Source organism: Thalassophryne amazonica, chromosome 14 (assembly GCF_902500255.1).
Source record: "Thalassophryne amazonica chromosome 14, fThaAma1.1, whole genome shotgun sequence".
NCBI lineage: Eukaryota > Metazoa > Chordata > Actinopteri > Batrachoidiformes > Batrachoididae > Thalassophryne > Thalassophryne amazonica.
Window position 1 is genome coordinate 17,789,123 of NC_047116.1, and position 15,394 is coordinate 17,804,516.

The 15,394-nt window shown below is 39.6% G+C and overlaps 1 protein-coding gene across 1 annotated transcript; it reads left to right on the forward strand.

The window, feature by feature from the left end:
- Positions 1 to 2,703: 2,703 nt before the first annotated feature.
- Positions 2,704 to 12,914, forward strand: tmem182a (transmembrane protein 182a). Its single transcript, XM_034186428.1, has 5 exons — positions 2,704 to 3,074; positions 8,903 to 9,026; positions 11,929 to 12,027; positions 12,115 to 12,252; positions 12,340 to 12,914. Exons 1-5 carry the CDS (start codon positions 2,916 to 2,918, stop codon positions 12,564 to 12,566), a joined length of 747 nt encoding a protein of 248 aa, XP_034042319.1. The 5' UTR covers positions 2,704 to 2,915; the 3' UTR covers positions 12,567 to 12,914.
- The last annotated feature ends 2,480 nt before the right edge of the window (positions 12,915 to 15,394 follow it).

The following is a 15,394-nucleotide window of genomic DNA, read 5'->3' on the forward strand; positions in this document are numbered from 1 at the left end:
CCCTTCATTTTTTTTTTTTTTTTTTTTTTTTTTTTTTTTTTTTGCCTGTTTTCTGGTTTTGTTTGTTTTTTAGTTTGTCCTTTGTCATCAACCCAAACTTTCTGTTAGCCTGGTCGCTGGTTTTTCTTCTTGGATACTTCAGTAAAAGTGCTTCAATGGAAATCCAGTTCTACTTCTCTTCATTTTTCCAAAATGGTGATTAGAGTTTTGACGACTGAATCTGTATAACAGAGTTTATTATGGTACTCAGTTAGTAAAGCATTCAAACAGAAGAATCACATAAACTGCTAATAGACATAAACAAATTCATTCATTAATCTACCCCACTGACATGTTGAAGCAAACCCTTTATCAAATTCTGGTATGTAAACCATAAAATTACACAGATACAAATGAGCCCAGATATGTACTTGCATTAACACACACACACATGTTCCTGACTTGAAAATAAGCATCATGGGGCCTTGCAGCTGAGGCCAGTAAATGTGGTCTGCTCTCACTATAGGATCTATTGAGGATAATCCAAGGGTGAGTCTAGTTCCAATCCTAATTTACATCAAACCCTTTGTCCCTACTTTACAATTTATTCATCCTGGCAGGGAGCAGTAATATTACTGGGTATGATGTCAAATGACCACAGTTTATCAGCTGTGGCTATAATGGGTTACAGTGGAGAAAAAAAAATGCTTGTGGGGACTGTAAATCTGACGAGTTCATCCGACAAGCTGATCCATAGTTAGACAGGAAACCAAACAAGCCTGTAAATGAAATAGAAATATTAGTGTCTCTAGAAAAAGCATCCAATCTGTATGCTTATGTCAGTGAGAAAAAGTTCGTCGACCTCGATGTTGTGATGTTTGTGGCTTAAGGGACATCCTGATTGCAGCGCTTGAGCGGAGTCTGGATTAAGACTAACATCCAGACTTTCAGTGACTTTGTGGACTCGGTCATAAGGAGTGTTATCTGTGGTGAAAGTGTCAAACTTGTTGAGTGGTTCATTTGTCAGCATTGATTTTCATCTCTTTGGGAGTGCAGCTTTTGAGGTTGAAGGATGCCTGAGAATAGTTTATGGAGTCATGAGGTTCCATGGACAGAGACGTTTAGTGTTGCCAAGAGCTTTGCAGGAGAACAAAGGCTCCTACAAGTGCTTCCTGTCTGACTGCATGATCGTGAGTCCTGGACCCCAACCAGTAACTTAAAGGTAACAACAGGGTGTCTTTTCACAAGAGAATCCTGACACCCATGTGCCACCTGGCTGCTCTTGGGGGGTGGGTGGGTGGGTGAAGAAGTAGTCTATTTGCATGGTTACCAACTAGGACAGCAGTTTGCAGTGCACGCTCCCTGACCTGACATCCAGTTCACATAAAATACAGTAAATGGTACATTCATAGACACTATATAGCCGTAGAAATCAGCAGTGTCAAAAGGCCGTGTAACCACAAAAGTCTTCCAAGTTCAAGAGATCACCTGTCAGTTAAGGTCAAGAATACCTGATGGAACCCAAACTAAGGTCTGGCCATTTCCACTGTATTGATCTGTACAGGTAGTTGCAAGCAGGTTTCTGGTACCACTTAAGGGGACTAGACAATATACACAAAAATGTATGCTAGCTATCCCAGAGTGGCAGCTATCGCCAGAAACAGATTGGGTCAACATTGGCTTCAGGTTCGTGGAGTGAGGGGGTTACAACATGAAATGTAATTTTTGTAATTTTTTCAGTTTTTCACACTTTAAAGGCTGCATTTGTAAACCATGTGTTGGTATAAGAACAAACTACAATTAATTTCATTAATTCAAAAGAAAAAGTCTGCAATATGCAAATCTGGCAGCTGATGCAGAGAACCAGGGCTGGAAAGTGTTCTTGTGCCCAGTGGAGGTGGGCTGCAGAGGCTTCGTAGTTCCACCACAAGATTACTGAAGGAGGTTGGAGTCAGAGGGCAGGCTCAGCGGAAAACCATCAAGGAACTCTCAGCTGCTGCCGTAAGAAGCAGCCGTTGATTATGGCTGAAGAGAAAGGAGACACTATGGGCCACGCATGGAACCTCCAGTATGACACACACCCAGGTTTGATCAGCCTGTGGTGGGCCTTCCTCGGGCGAGGGTGTACTGTGATAAAGGCTGAAACACCCAATGACCCCGGGGTGCACAACTGATGATGTGGAGATAAACCACTTACCACCCAGAAGGACACCCCCAACCTACCTAAGAGGAAATCCCCATGATCATTACGGGATATGTAACACTTAGTCCTATTACGCATACATTCATTTATTTGAAGTTCCTGACGATTTTTTTTTTTCCGTAAAATCGCTGTGTCTGGTAGAAGCACATTAGAACCTCCAGCAGAGCTCCATGAAGAGCTCTGCATCAAGATAACTATCAGTCTCTCCTTGGATTATACCTATTTAAAAATGTAATTTCAGATACCCCACAGACCACCACGACACATCATCTGTTTGTGTTTGTGTTGTCCTGAAGGAAAAGAAGCTTTTCATTTGATGTTGTAGAGACACGTCTGTCCTTTCCATCCCACATGCTCGGACATTCCTGCGTGGGCTGTTGGTATCCAGTTGCCGCTGTCTATTTTTACGTGTATCTTCTCCCCTCAGACTGGCCCACAGTGAAATGGACGGGTCAAAGCAGCCGCACTTTAGTAAGACCCCAATAATAACCTGAGGGGGTGGGGGTGGGAAGGGCGCAGACCCCAGTAAGGTCCACACGAGTCATGTGCCCAACTTCTGTCCTTCCATAACACAGAGGGACAGGAGTCCAGACCCAAGTGGACTGGGTGGATATACTACAGAAGAGTGTGTGTGTGTGTCTGCCTGCACTGGTCACATGCTGTAGTTGGTGAAGAAAGTCATTCTGAGTGTGTGTATCTATCCAGGGACCCACGTCCTAGCCAGCTGTGGACCATGAAGCTGCGTGTGGCGCTGTTTTTTGCAGGGCTCTTCGGAGCGCTGGGAGCTGTTTTTATCCTGCTTTCATTTGGAACAGACTATTGGCTCCTGGCCTCGGAGTCTTGTAGCCCAAAACCAGATGGATCTGTTGGCCCGGGCGGTGTCATAATAGAGGTGAGCGAGCGTCACAGAGGCTCAGAAGATATGGAAATAAAGGTCACGCTGTTAACAGCTGTTCGAGCAAATGTTAGTTGCTGACCTATTGTGTTTGTGTTTTCTGTGCCATCAGCCTGAAAGCAAATGGGGAGTGGTGGTGGTGGGGGGGGGGGGGGTGTTACATTTGGACCATGAACAATTGTCCCTTTAAGTATGTATTAAACTACTGAAGTACAGCTGTGAACAGAGCTGGGACAAAGTCACTGTCAAGTCTGCAGACTAGAGCGACTCAACTAACGCTCATATTTGAAATTAATTAGTCTGCTGATTATTTACTCTATTAATCTAATGATTATTTTCTGATTTGTGGATTAATCCTTTTGATTAATTTCTCATAAAGTCACAAGTATAAATTCTACTAATAATGTTCAACCGTGTATTATCTTGTTATAAAAAATTCCAACATATAATGGAAATAAATAGCTAAAAACTAATAAAAGCATATATGAGGACAAAATATTAAGATTTTGCACAGAGCTTTGCCTTTTCATGAGGCACAAAACAACATAGAAAATAATATTAAATATTTCATAAGGCTGCAACCGCTGTAAACCAGTTCATTATTTTCTGGATGAATCAATTGTTTGGTTAATAAAATAGAGAAAAATGTCAGTCACAGGTTTTTTTTTTTTCTTTCTTTCTTTTTTTTTTAGTCTGTGTTGCTAAATCTTGTTTTGTCCACAACTCAAAGATAATTATTGTCAAAGAGGTGCAAAGAGATGGTAAATAGATTTATATAATGTTTTGATGATCAAAGCGCTTTACAGTGATGCCTCAACTTAATTTATTCACACAGCAATGCTAGGGTGCTGCCATGCGAGGCACTCGGCTGCACATGGTGAGCAACTTGGGGGTGAAGAACTTTGCCCAAAGGTCCTTTAGTGATTTTCCAGTCTGATGGGGATTTGAACCGAGGATCCTCTGGTTTGATTACATGAATACTGGGTTGTCTTGAGTTGGGGCCACATATACTGGATGGAAATCATGTACAAAATTGAATTGAGTTAATCAATAAGTCATTTTTTTGAGCGTCTTCAAAATAAAATTCAAGTTGCTTCTTTTATTTTGGAAACTGCCATCGTTTAATAATTGTTTCAGGAGAAGACCCGCAGATCAAACAGACGTGAAACCGTCTGTTGGAGTGAGTGTGAGGTTATGTAGTGATTGAGAGTATTTGATAGTGGGCGCTGTGGTATGATGGTGTATTAAATATCACCGAGTGGAACATACTGTAACCAGTTTATCACAGCAGCAACTGATCCTGGAATCTAAACATGAAATGTGCACAATAAAATCAAAGTGGCACTGCATAGAATATACACATCTCTACATTCTTATTGGTTGCATTTAGGGTTGTGGGGCGAATGGAGCCAATCCCAGTGCACACTAGGAGATACACTTAAGACTCATATACAGCTGGGTACAATCACTACACAGATTTCTTTAGTTTTTATTTGCACCAAATTTAATAATAAGAGCAACCCGAGATTTCTGACCTTCCCCAATCTGGATCCAGATCACCTCCAAAATTCAGTGGAGTCTTCTGTGGCCTAATATCTATCTGTGATGAAAATTTGATGAGAATACGTGAAGTAGTTTTTTTTTTTTTTTGCGTAATCCTTCAAAGCCTATATGAAGTGAAATCTTGATCCAGAATCTGAATCTGGATCACCTCCAAAATTTAACGGAGTTTTCCGTGATCTAATATCTATCTGTGATGAAAATTTGGTGAGAATACATGAAGTACTTTTTTTTTTAAATCTAATCCTTCAAAGCCTATATGAAGTGAAATCTTGATCCAAAATCTGAATCTGGATCACCTCCAAAATTTAATGGAGTTTTCCGTGATCTAATATCTATCTGTGATGAAAATTTGGTGAGAATACATGAAGTACTTTTTTTTTAATCTAATCCTTCAAAGCCTATATGAAGTGAAATCTTGATCCAGAATCTGAATCTGGATCACCTCCAAAATTTAATGGAGTTTTCCGTGATCTAATATCTGTCTGTGATGAAGATTTGGTGAGAATATGTGAAGTAGGGTTTTTTTTTTTATGTAATGCTTCAAAGCTTATGTGAAGTGTAATCTTGATCCAAAATCTGAATCCGGATCACCTCCAAAATTTAACAGAGTTTTCCGTGATCTAATATCTATCTGTGTTGAAAATTTAGTCAAAATCCGTGCAGTAGTTTAGACCTAATCCTGCTAACAGACAAATAAATAAATGCAGATGATTTTATTACATCCTTGGCGGACATAATAATATTTTTTGTTGTGTTTTATTTAGTTTTTGTTAGTATGACCAAAACAGATGGTCACTCCGCTGAGTCTGCTCTGCTTTAGGTTTCTTTCTATAATGAAAAAAATGCCTGAAGGAGTTTTTCCGCCCCACTTTTGTCATTGTGCTTGCTCAGGGGTTGGGGAAGGTTACATCTTACTTGTGAGAAGCAACTTGAGGTGACCTGTGTTGTGATTTGGTGCCCATTTGTTGCTGTAAAATAAATTGAATTGACTAATAATAATAAAAAAATAATTAACTTCAAATTTTACTGGAAATAACTGTTAAATTCTATATGTGAACAAAGGTTCAGAAGAAATGTTTTGCACATTATTATAAAATTAAGAGAGTGATGGAACAGCTGCAACGTCAGGGAATGCAAGAAGAGAGTGAGGAGCACTTTGGCATTCACAGTGGAATGAGATAAAGAGGGAAAACCTTTTTTATTGGTTGGGTTTTATGGCTCTGTCACACCAATGACTGCACGGAAAATGAGTATTGCAGTGGATAAAAACACAGAGTCATTGGAATTTTTCAAATTACGTAGTTGTTTTTTGATCTGTGAGGTGGATCTTTAATACTCGGGCTCTGCTTGAGTGTGACATTTGTGGCATACCATCATAACTAGAGGTAATTTATATTCAGCATCCTGCATGTCTTTGGACTGTGGCAGGAAGCCAGAGAGAACCAAAGCATGCGTGCAGTCTGCACACGCTACAGACTGGATTCAAACCCATAACTTTCTTTTTCTCTTCCATATCAAACCCTGCTGCAGTCCCATCATGCTCTCAATATACATGATTTCTTTTCACTCTAATCAATCTGAACTTTTAGAATAATTCTTTAAAATTACCTCAGGTTTAAAAGGTAAGTCATAAAATACCATAAGTGGGTGTGAACTTTGCAAAATGTTTCATAGTGTGCACATTTGAATGGGCTGCGTCTTGTCATCAGCTGAAGATGCTTTACAGCGATGCATCATATTCACACACACTCGCATGTCAGGTGCTTAACTGCACACCAGGAGCAGTTTAGGGATTAAGAACCTTGTCCAAGGGACATTAGAGATTTTCCCATGTGACGGGGAATCAATCTGCGGATCCTCTGGTTACAAACCTACCGTTTTAACATCTTTCTCTCATCTCTTAGAAAACAAATGGCAGAAGTATCTTATGTACAGTAGTGTTCAGAACAATAGTAGTGCTATGTGACTAAAACAATTAATCCAGGTTTTGAGTATATTTCTTATTGTTACATGGGAAACAAGGTACCAGTAGATTCAGTAGATTCTCACAAATCCGACAAGACCAAGCATTCATGATATGCACACTCTTAAGGCTATGAAATTGGGCTATTAGTACAAAAAGTAGAAAAGGGGTGTTCACAATAATAGTAGCATCTGCTGTTGATGCTACAAACTCAAAACTATTATGTTCAAACTGCTTTTTTAGCAATCCTGTGAATCACTAAACTACTATTTAGTTGTATAACCACAGTTTTTCATGATTTCTTCACATCTGTGAGGCATTAATTTTGTTGGTTTGGAACCAAGATTTTGCTTGTTTACTAGTGTGCTTGGGGTCATTGTCTTGTTGAAACACCCATTTCAAGGGCATGTCCTCTTCAGCATAAGGCAACATGACCTCTTCAAGTATTTTGACATATCCAAACTGATCCATGATACCTGGTATGCGATATATAGACCCAACACCATAGTAGGAGAAACATGCCCATATCATGATGCTTGCACCACCATGCTTCACTGTCTTCACTGTGAACTGTGGCTTGAATTCAGAGTTTGGGGGTCGTCTCACAAACTGTCTGCGGCCCTTGGACCCAAAAAGAACAATTTTACTCTCATCAGTCCACAAAATATTCCTCCATTTCTCTTTAGGCCAGTTGATGTGTTCTTTGGCCAATTGTAACCTCTTCTGCATGTCTTTTATTTAACAGAGGGACTTTGCGGGGGATTCTTGCAAATAAATTAGCTTCACACAGGCGTCTTCTAACTGTCACAGCACTTACAGGTAACTCCAGACTGTCTATGATCATCCTGGAGCTGATCAGTGGGTGAGCCTTTGCCATTCTGGTTATTCTTCTATCCATTTTGATGGTTGTTTTCGATTTTCTTCCACACGTCTCTGTTTTTTTTTTTTTTTTTTGTCCATTTTAAAGCATTGGAGATCATTGTAGATGAACAGCCTATAATTTGTTGCACCTGCGTATTAGTTTTCCCATCTCCAATCAACTTTTTATTCAAACTACGCTGCTCTTCTGAACAATGTCTTGAACGTCCCATTTTCCTCAGGCTTTCAAAGAGAAAAGCATGTTCAACAGGTGCTGGTTTCATCCTTAAATAGGGGACACCTGATTCACACCTGTTTGTTCCACAAAACTGAGGATTCACTGACTGAATGCCACACTATTATTATTGTGAACACCCCCTTTTCTACTTTTTTTTTTTACTAATAGCCCAATTTCATAGCCTTAAGAGTGTGCATATCATGAATGCTTGGTCTTGCTGGATTTGTGAGAATCTACTGAATCTACTGGTACCTTGTTTCCCATGTAACAATAAGAAATATACTCAAAACCTGGATTAATCTTTTTAGTCACATAGCACTACTATTATTCTGAACACTACTGTATAATTTGATGTTGCTTTTTTGCTCTCAGGCAAAAACAGTGACAGATATAACATAACGCGTCAGTGATAAGTGACCTGAAATTCCATGACTCCGCACGCTCGCTCGACACCAATCCAAACCTGCGGGAAGTAGGAGGTGCTTCCTCAGCTCGCCCTCTGATAATCTCTGTAGCTCAACTGTGCTTCCAAAGCCATTCCTGCACCATATCTCTGCATGTAAAATGTCCATTTAGTTAGTTAGTTAGTTAGTTAGTTAGTTAGTTTGGTTTATTACAAAATTCAAAGAATACATTAAAACATTCCATACAGTTTCATACAGATTAATAAATACATTTTGTAATTGGGACACCCTTAAAGCAGTCCATAGCTTATGAGCGGGGCCCATTAATATTTAAATACAGCAAATGTACAATAATTACAAATCTAAACCTACTTTTACCTATCATAACTAACCTACTCTGTTAAAATATCTACAACAGACTAAGACAATAATGTTCACATTTCTTAAATGACAAATATTAAAAGTATTATGACACATCAGTGTAATAAATTCAGACATATCAGCCTATGGGTTTTTCAATAGACATAAAGAAGACGTCAGCTGGTCGAGTTTTAATTATATTTTGCTAGTAACTCTAAGTTTCTTTTTGAAAATATGCAAAGACGGGGACTTTTGAGTATTCTCACTCAGGTCATTCCAAATCTGTGGACCCTTACCTGCCACACTAAAACTAGTACTTTTTAACTTCCTACTTTAACCCTTTAGGTGTATTTTTCCTCTGGTGTTATAATGATGAGAGGAAGTTGAAATGGGAATGAGCTGACAGAGTCTAGCAGTGAGCCATTGTTGTTTCCTGCAGGACGGAGACGTGGTGGTGCAAGGCAACATGAGTAATACCATTTATTACCACGAGGGTTTCTTCTGGAGGTGCTCCTTCGGCGAAAACTCAGATGATGACGATCTTCTGTGGAAACTCTGGTTCAGTAAGTGAGATGGTTGGTGCAGGTTTATCACCTCATGTGCATAAAACACACAGCTCAGGAAAATAAACAAAACAAAAAAACATATATGTAAAATATGTTGAAGTACACTTTATATGGTTAAATATAGTTGGGTGTCATGTTGAACTTTTTCAAAAACCCATAACTCTCTCGGTCCATGAGTGTAGAAACTATCCTGTTACCCTGTTTATTTTACAATATCTATAATGAATAAATCTTACTTCTGTCACATTCATATGAACCAGTTTAACTGATAAATGTGCCTTAAATTAAATGTATTAGTTTAGGTTAAAGCTGCAATTCAAACAGATGGAAAAAAAAATCCTCTCTGCAATTTAAATGGGTAAATCTTATAAGTATTCCTGAGTATCTTTATCAGTGCATAATAGTAAGAAATGTCACAGTGTTAGTGTTGTGACCTTCATATAGTAAGTCCCTTCGGCTGCTCCCTTGTTTTGTACTCGGGGTCGTCACAGCAAATACAAGGTGGATCTGCATGTTGAATTGGCACAAATGTTTATGCCGGATGCCCTTCCTGACGCAACTCCATATTACAGGGAGAAATGTGATAGGGGTGGGATTCGAACCGGGAACCTTCCGCACTGAAACCAAGTGCATTAACCACTTGTATGTATGTATGTATATGTGTGTATATATATATATATATATATATATATATATATATATATATATATTTCCTAATTTAAAATTGGTGTCTAATATCATCCCCTTATAGGCCTGTTAAAACATGAAATGCTCCAATTCATTTTTTTTTTTTTAAATAAAGTAGATGATTGTTGAAGGTAACAAACTGTTTTGTTGTTGTACTTTCTTGGAATCACAAGGAAGCAACATGATTGTGCAAAAGAAGGAGGAAAAAAGTAATTTGTCATTTCAGACTTGCGGCTATTTATTTTATTTTTTTCATAATCCCATAGTGACAGAAACTGTTGCATGTGACAGTGTACAGAGTGCACAACTACATGATGTTGTTCTGGTGCTCAGTCAGATGATTTTGTGCTGGTAGTCCATTATTGAAAATAAGGTCAACAAATGAGCAATCTCTTGAATTTCACAGTAGTTTACAAATATATTAGAACAGCCATTTTCAAATTTAAGAACATAAAAGAACATAATATCTGGAATCACAATTTTGATCGACGCATAAAACTAAGATGAATTATTTCCATTTATATAACAGCTGAGTGGATCCTTGTCAATTGATTGGTGCTTTGTGTCACATGACATGGATTATTTGTCCCATTTGTGTTGCATTGCATTTAGAGTGCAAATTTAGTTCCATACGTTTGGTACCATTGCACTCTGCACACACACACACACACACACACACACACACACACACACACACACACACACACACACACACACACGTGCATGCGCATACACATGCACGTGCACACATTTTCTGTTGTTTATAAATTAATAAAATATCAAATGACGAGCTATTTTAACTGTTATATAAAACAAATAATTAATGTTTTTGCATTCTTTCAAGGGTATGAATATTTAATTCGGTGAAAGCTGGAAATATTCATACCATTAAACTCATAAACATTCATTATTTGTACAATATACACCAGGTTAAACAAGATCCAATAAATGAAGAAGTTAAAAAGTTATATTCCATGGCTTTGTTTTACTACTTCTGACAACTAAGTTTCTTCAGCTTCTCCCTTTTTCACTCAGGAATGTCAACATGCAGATCCATCTCGGATCTGCATGTATAAACTGTATTACAAAATTGAAAAAAAAAACCTTTAAAAAATATATATTTTAATGACCTCTTCTGGTCCAGCTTCAGTGCCTTTGCAGCTCACAAAGGGGCCGTGGCCTACACATTGTGAACCACTGTAAAAAAGTAAGTAAGTCCCTTCGGCTGCTCCCTTGTTTGCACTCGGGGTCGCCACAGCAAATCCAAGGTGGATCTGCATGTTGAACTGGCACAGGTTTTACGCCGGATGCCCTTCCTGACGCAACTCCACATTACATGGAGAAATGTGGCAGGGGTGGGATTTGAACCCCGAGCCTTCTGAACTGAAAGCAAGCGCATTAACCACTTGGCCACCACCCCTGCACATTGAGTTGCGGAAAAATATACACAGGTCATGTCAAAGGGCACTGTCACTTTGGACGTCATTGTCTATTCTCCATAGTGAAAGCTTCAAAATGCAGAGAATCTTTTCGCAACATAGGTCATGTCAAGGTCATATATCTATGGTCAAGGCCAAATCAGAGGTCATTGTCTGAAATGGTCCAAGCCTGTGAGTTTGTTCAGGCAGACAATACCAACACAGTGACATGCTTCACTCCACATAATTACTACATACTTCCTATGAAAACACAGTCTCTCTACATTATTCACTAAACACTCCCTCCAAATTGGGCGGGTCATTTAAGATGCAAATTACCCAGTTCCCTCTCTGCCTGTCAAATTCTGCCACTGCTGTATCCACGTCACAGCGGTTGCTCAGCCCCGCCTCCACCCTCATATCAACCTGCGAGCTCCAACAGCAAAATGTGTCAGTGTCTAATATCACAAGCAACCATTTGCAGGGAGTGACGATGTCCCAACCTAGACGCCAAACTCAAACTATGCTCTGCTACTACAGTAAATATGCATTAAACACGAGTTGTCCAAATGAAATACATTAATGACCATATTTCAGGTTGGAGATGAAACACTGGAGTACGTTTTCTGCATAGGCACCTGCTCTCCTGGAACCAACAGACATGACCTCTGACATTAATGATGTCACGTGATGACGCCAAATGAAGCTGAAAAAATGATCAAGTGCCGCAATTATCTGGATACCTTGTTTCATTTCTGTATTTCTTGCTTCTTCTATTTATTCTTTCTTTCTAGCTAATCAGCCTGACGCAAAGGTGTGCGTACACTCCTACCTCTTCCCATTCCCGGTGTCTCCCCAGACCCACAACGCCACCGAGTACGAATCTGCTATAAGTAAGCGTCCGTCCCTTTTACTGTTTCTGTACACCGTCATTTTTCTGGTCTTCTGCCTGTTTTTTAAAATATCACTCCACTGTCCAGTCTACAGAGGCTTCTGGAGCATCTTCATGCTCATCGGCATGGTCGCCGTAGTTCTCGGCGGGTTCATCATTATCTGCGCCGCTCCGTTTTCCAGCCACTGTTTGTATAAAACAGGCGGCGTCCTCTTTGTTGCAGCTGGTGAGACTTCAGAATGATGATTAATTTGCCACTGTAATGTTGGCTGGAGATAAAGAAGGAGTAAATATTTGTGTTGTTGTGCACCAGGATTCTTCGTGCTATGCGTGGTGGTGATGTACGTGCTGTGGCTGCAGGTTCTGGGCGTGGTGGATCTCTACATTGACCACCAGCGCTCTGTCCTCTGTCCCAACTTCCAGCTGTTGCTCCACTACGGTTTGTCCTTCATGTTTGCTCCTGTTGGCATCTTCTTCTGCCTCCTGGCCGGCCTTCTCTTCCTTCTCATCGGCCGAGCCATTCGGAATCATTACCACTGATTCTTGGTGTTGGGAAAACGACTTTTAACCACCACTCCACTGGTACTTTCTAGAACTAAGGCAGCTCTATGGTATAAATCCTCCAGCATCAATATACATTCGGCACGCTGGAGGTCAGAAATGGCAGCGTAACCAGCTGGTCCAGAACGACCATCATTTGAGCTACATTACAGGCAGGACTTCCTTAGGTCGGCCACTAGAATAAATTGTTATTGTTGATGAAGCCTTGAAGATCAAACACATGGAGAAGCTGTTAGCACCTGATAAGTCTGCTTTAATTCTGTATCTTAATAATAAAAGGGTATTTAAAGGGGTGTTTACACAAAAATGGATTTTATCAGTCTTTTCGTGTTACAATAATGGTTTGGTGGTTTGTGAGTTATACCACGGAGTAGCTTAAAGCAGATAACCCGTAAGTTGGAGAGGAAATGGCGTCTCACTAATTTAGAAGATCTTCATTTAGCCTGGAAAAAGAGTCTGTTGCTCTATAAAAAAAGCCCTCCGTAAAGCTAGGACATCTTTCTACTCATCACTAATTGAAGAAAATAAGAACAACCCCAGGTTTCTTTTCAGCACTGTAGCCAGGCTGACAAAGAGTCAGAGCTCTATTGAGCGGAGTATTCTATTAACTTTAACTAGTAATGACTTCATGACTTTCTTTGCTAACAAAATTTTAACTATTAGAGAAAAAATTACTCATAACCATCCCAAAGACGTATCGTTATCTTTGGCTGCTTTCAGTGATGCCGGTATTTGGTTAGACTCTTTCTCTCTGATTGTTCTGTCTGAGTTATTTTCATTAGTTACTTCATCCAAACCATCAACATGTTTATTAGACCCCATTCCTACCAGGCTGCTCAAGGAAGCCCTACCATTATTTAATGCTTCGATCTTAAATATGATCAATCTATCTTTGTTAGTTGGCTATGTACCACAGGCTTTTAAGGTGGCAGTAATTAAACCATTACTTAAAAAGCCATCACTTGACCCAGCTATCTTAGCTAATTATAGGCCAATCTCCAACCTTCCTTTTCTCTCAAAAATTCTTGAAAGGGTAGTTGTAAAACAGCTAACTGATCATCTGCAGAGGAATGGTCTATTTGAAGAGTTTCAGTCAGGTTTTAGAATTCATCATAGTACAGAAACAGCATTAGTGAAGGTTACAAATGATCTTCTTATGGCCTCGGACAGTGGACTCATCTCTGTGCTTATTCTGTTAGACCTCAGTGCTGCTTTTGATACTGTTGACCATAAAATTTTATTACAGAGATTAGAGCATGCCATAGGTATTAAAGGCACTGCGCTGCGGTGGTTTGAATCATATTTGTCTAATAGATTGCAATTTGTTCATGTAAATGGGGAATCTTCTTCACAGACTAAAGTTAATTATGGAGTTCCACAAGGTTCTGTGCTAGGACCAATTTTATTCACTTTATACATGCTTCCCTTAGGTAGTATTATTAGACAGCATTGCTTAAATTTTCATTGTTACGCAGATGATACCCAGCTTTATCTATCCATGAAGCCAGAGGACACACACCAATTAGCTAAACTGCAGGATTGTCTTACAGACATAAAGACATGGATGACCTCTAATTTCCTGCTTTTAAACTCAGATAAAACTGAAGTTATTGTACTTGGCCCCACAAATCTTAGAAACATGGTGTCTAACCAGATCCTTACTCTGGATGGCATTACCCTGACCTCTAGTAATACTGTGAGAAATCTTGGAGTCATTTTTGATCAGGATATGTCATTCAAAGCGCATATTAAACAAATATGTAGGACTGCTTTTTTGCATTTACCCAATATCGCTAAAATCAGAAAGGTCTTGTCTCAGAGTGATGCTGAAAAACTAATTCATGCATTTATTTCCTCTAGGCTGGACTATTGTAATTCATTATTATCAGGTTGTCCTAAAAGTTCCCTAAAAAGCCTTCAGTTAATTCAAAATGCTGCAGCTAGAGTACTGACGGGGACTAGAAGGAGAGAGCATATCTCACCCATATTGGCCTCTCTTCATTGGCTTCCTGTTAATTCTAGAATAGAATTTAAAATTCTTCTTCTTACTTATAAGGTTTTGAATAATCAGGTCCCATCTTATCTTAGGGACCTCATAGTACCATATCACCCCAATAGAGCGCTTCGCTCTCAGACTGCAGGCTTACTTGTAGTTCCTAGGGTTTGTAAGAGTAGAATGGGAGGCAGAGCCTTCAGCTTTCAGGCTCCTCTCCTGTGGAACCAGCTCCCAATTCAGATCAGGGAGACAGACACCCTCTCTACTTTTAAGATTAGGCTTAAAACTTTCCTTTTTGCTAAAGCTTATAGTTAGGGCTGGATCAGGTGACCCTGAACCATCCCTTAGTTATGCTGCTATAGACGTAGACTGCTGGGGGGTTCCCATGATGCACTGAGTGTTTCTTTCTCTTTTTGCTCTGTATGCACCACTCTGCATTTAATCATTAGTGATCGATCTCTGCTCCCCTCCACAGCATGTCTTTTTCCTGGTTCTCTCCCTCAGCCCCAACCAGTCCCAGCAGAAGACTGCCCCTCCCTGAGCCTGGTTCTGCTGGAGGTTTCTTCCTGTTAAAAGGGAGTTTTTCCTTCCAACTGTAGCCAAGTGCTTGCTCACAGGGGGTCATTTTGACCATTGGGGTTTTACATAATTATTGTATGGCCTTGCCTTACAATATAAAGTGCCTTGGGGCAACTGTTTGTTGTGATTTGGCACTATATAAAAAAAATTGATTGATTGATTGATTGAAACATCCCCAAAGTCCCACAGTTCGATATCTGTCTATGATATTTAGAAATCCTCTTGTTAAAAC

Bases quoted from the DNA above. Each gene is read 5' to 3' on its own strand.
- tmem182a (XM_034186428.1), top strand. From the start codon at position 2,916: ATGAAGCTGCGTGTGGCGCTGTTTTTTGCAGGGCTCTTCGGAGCGCTG. The intron at 12,028-12,114 runs GTAAGCGTCCGT...TCCACTGTCCAG, and splicing joins CGAGTACGAATCTGCTATAA to TCTACAGAGGCTTCTGGAGC. The intron at 12,253-12,339 runs GTGAGACTTCAG...GTTGTGCACCAG, and splicing joins CGTCCTCTTTGTTGCAGCTG to GATTCTTCGTGCTATGCGTG.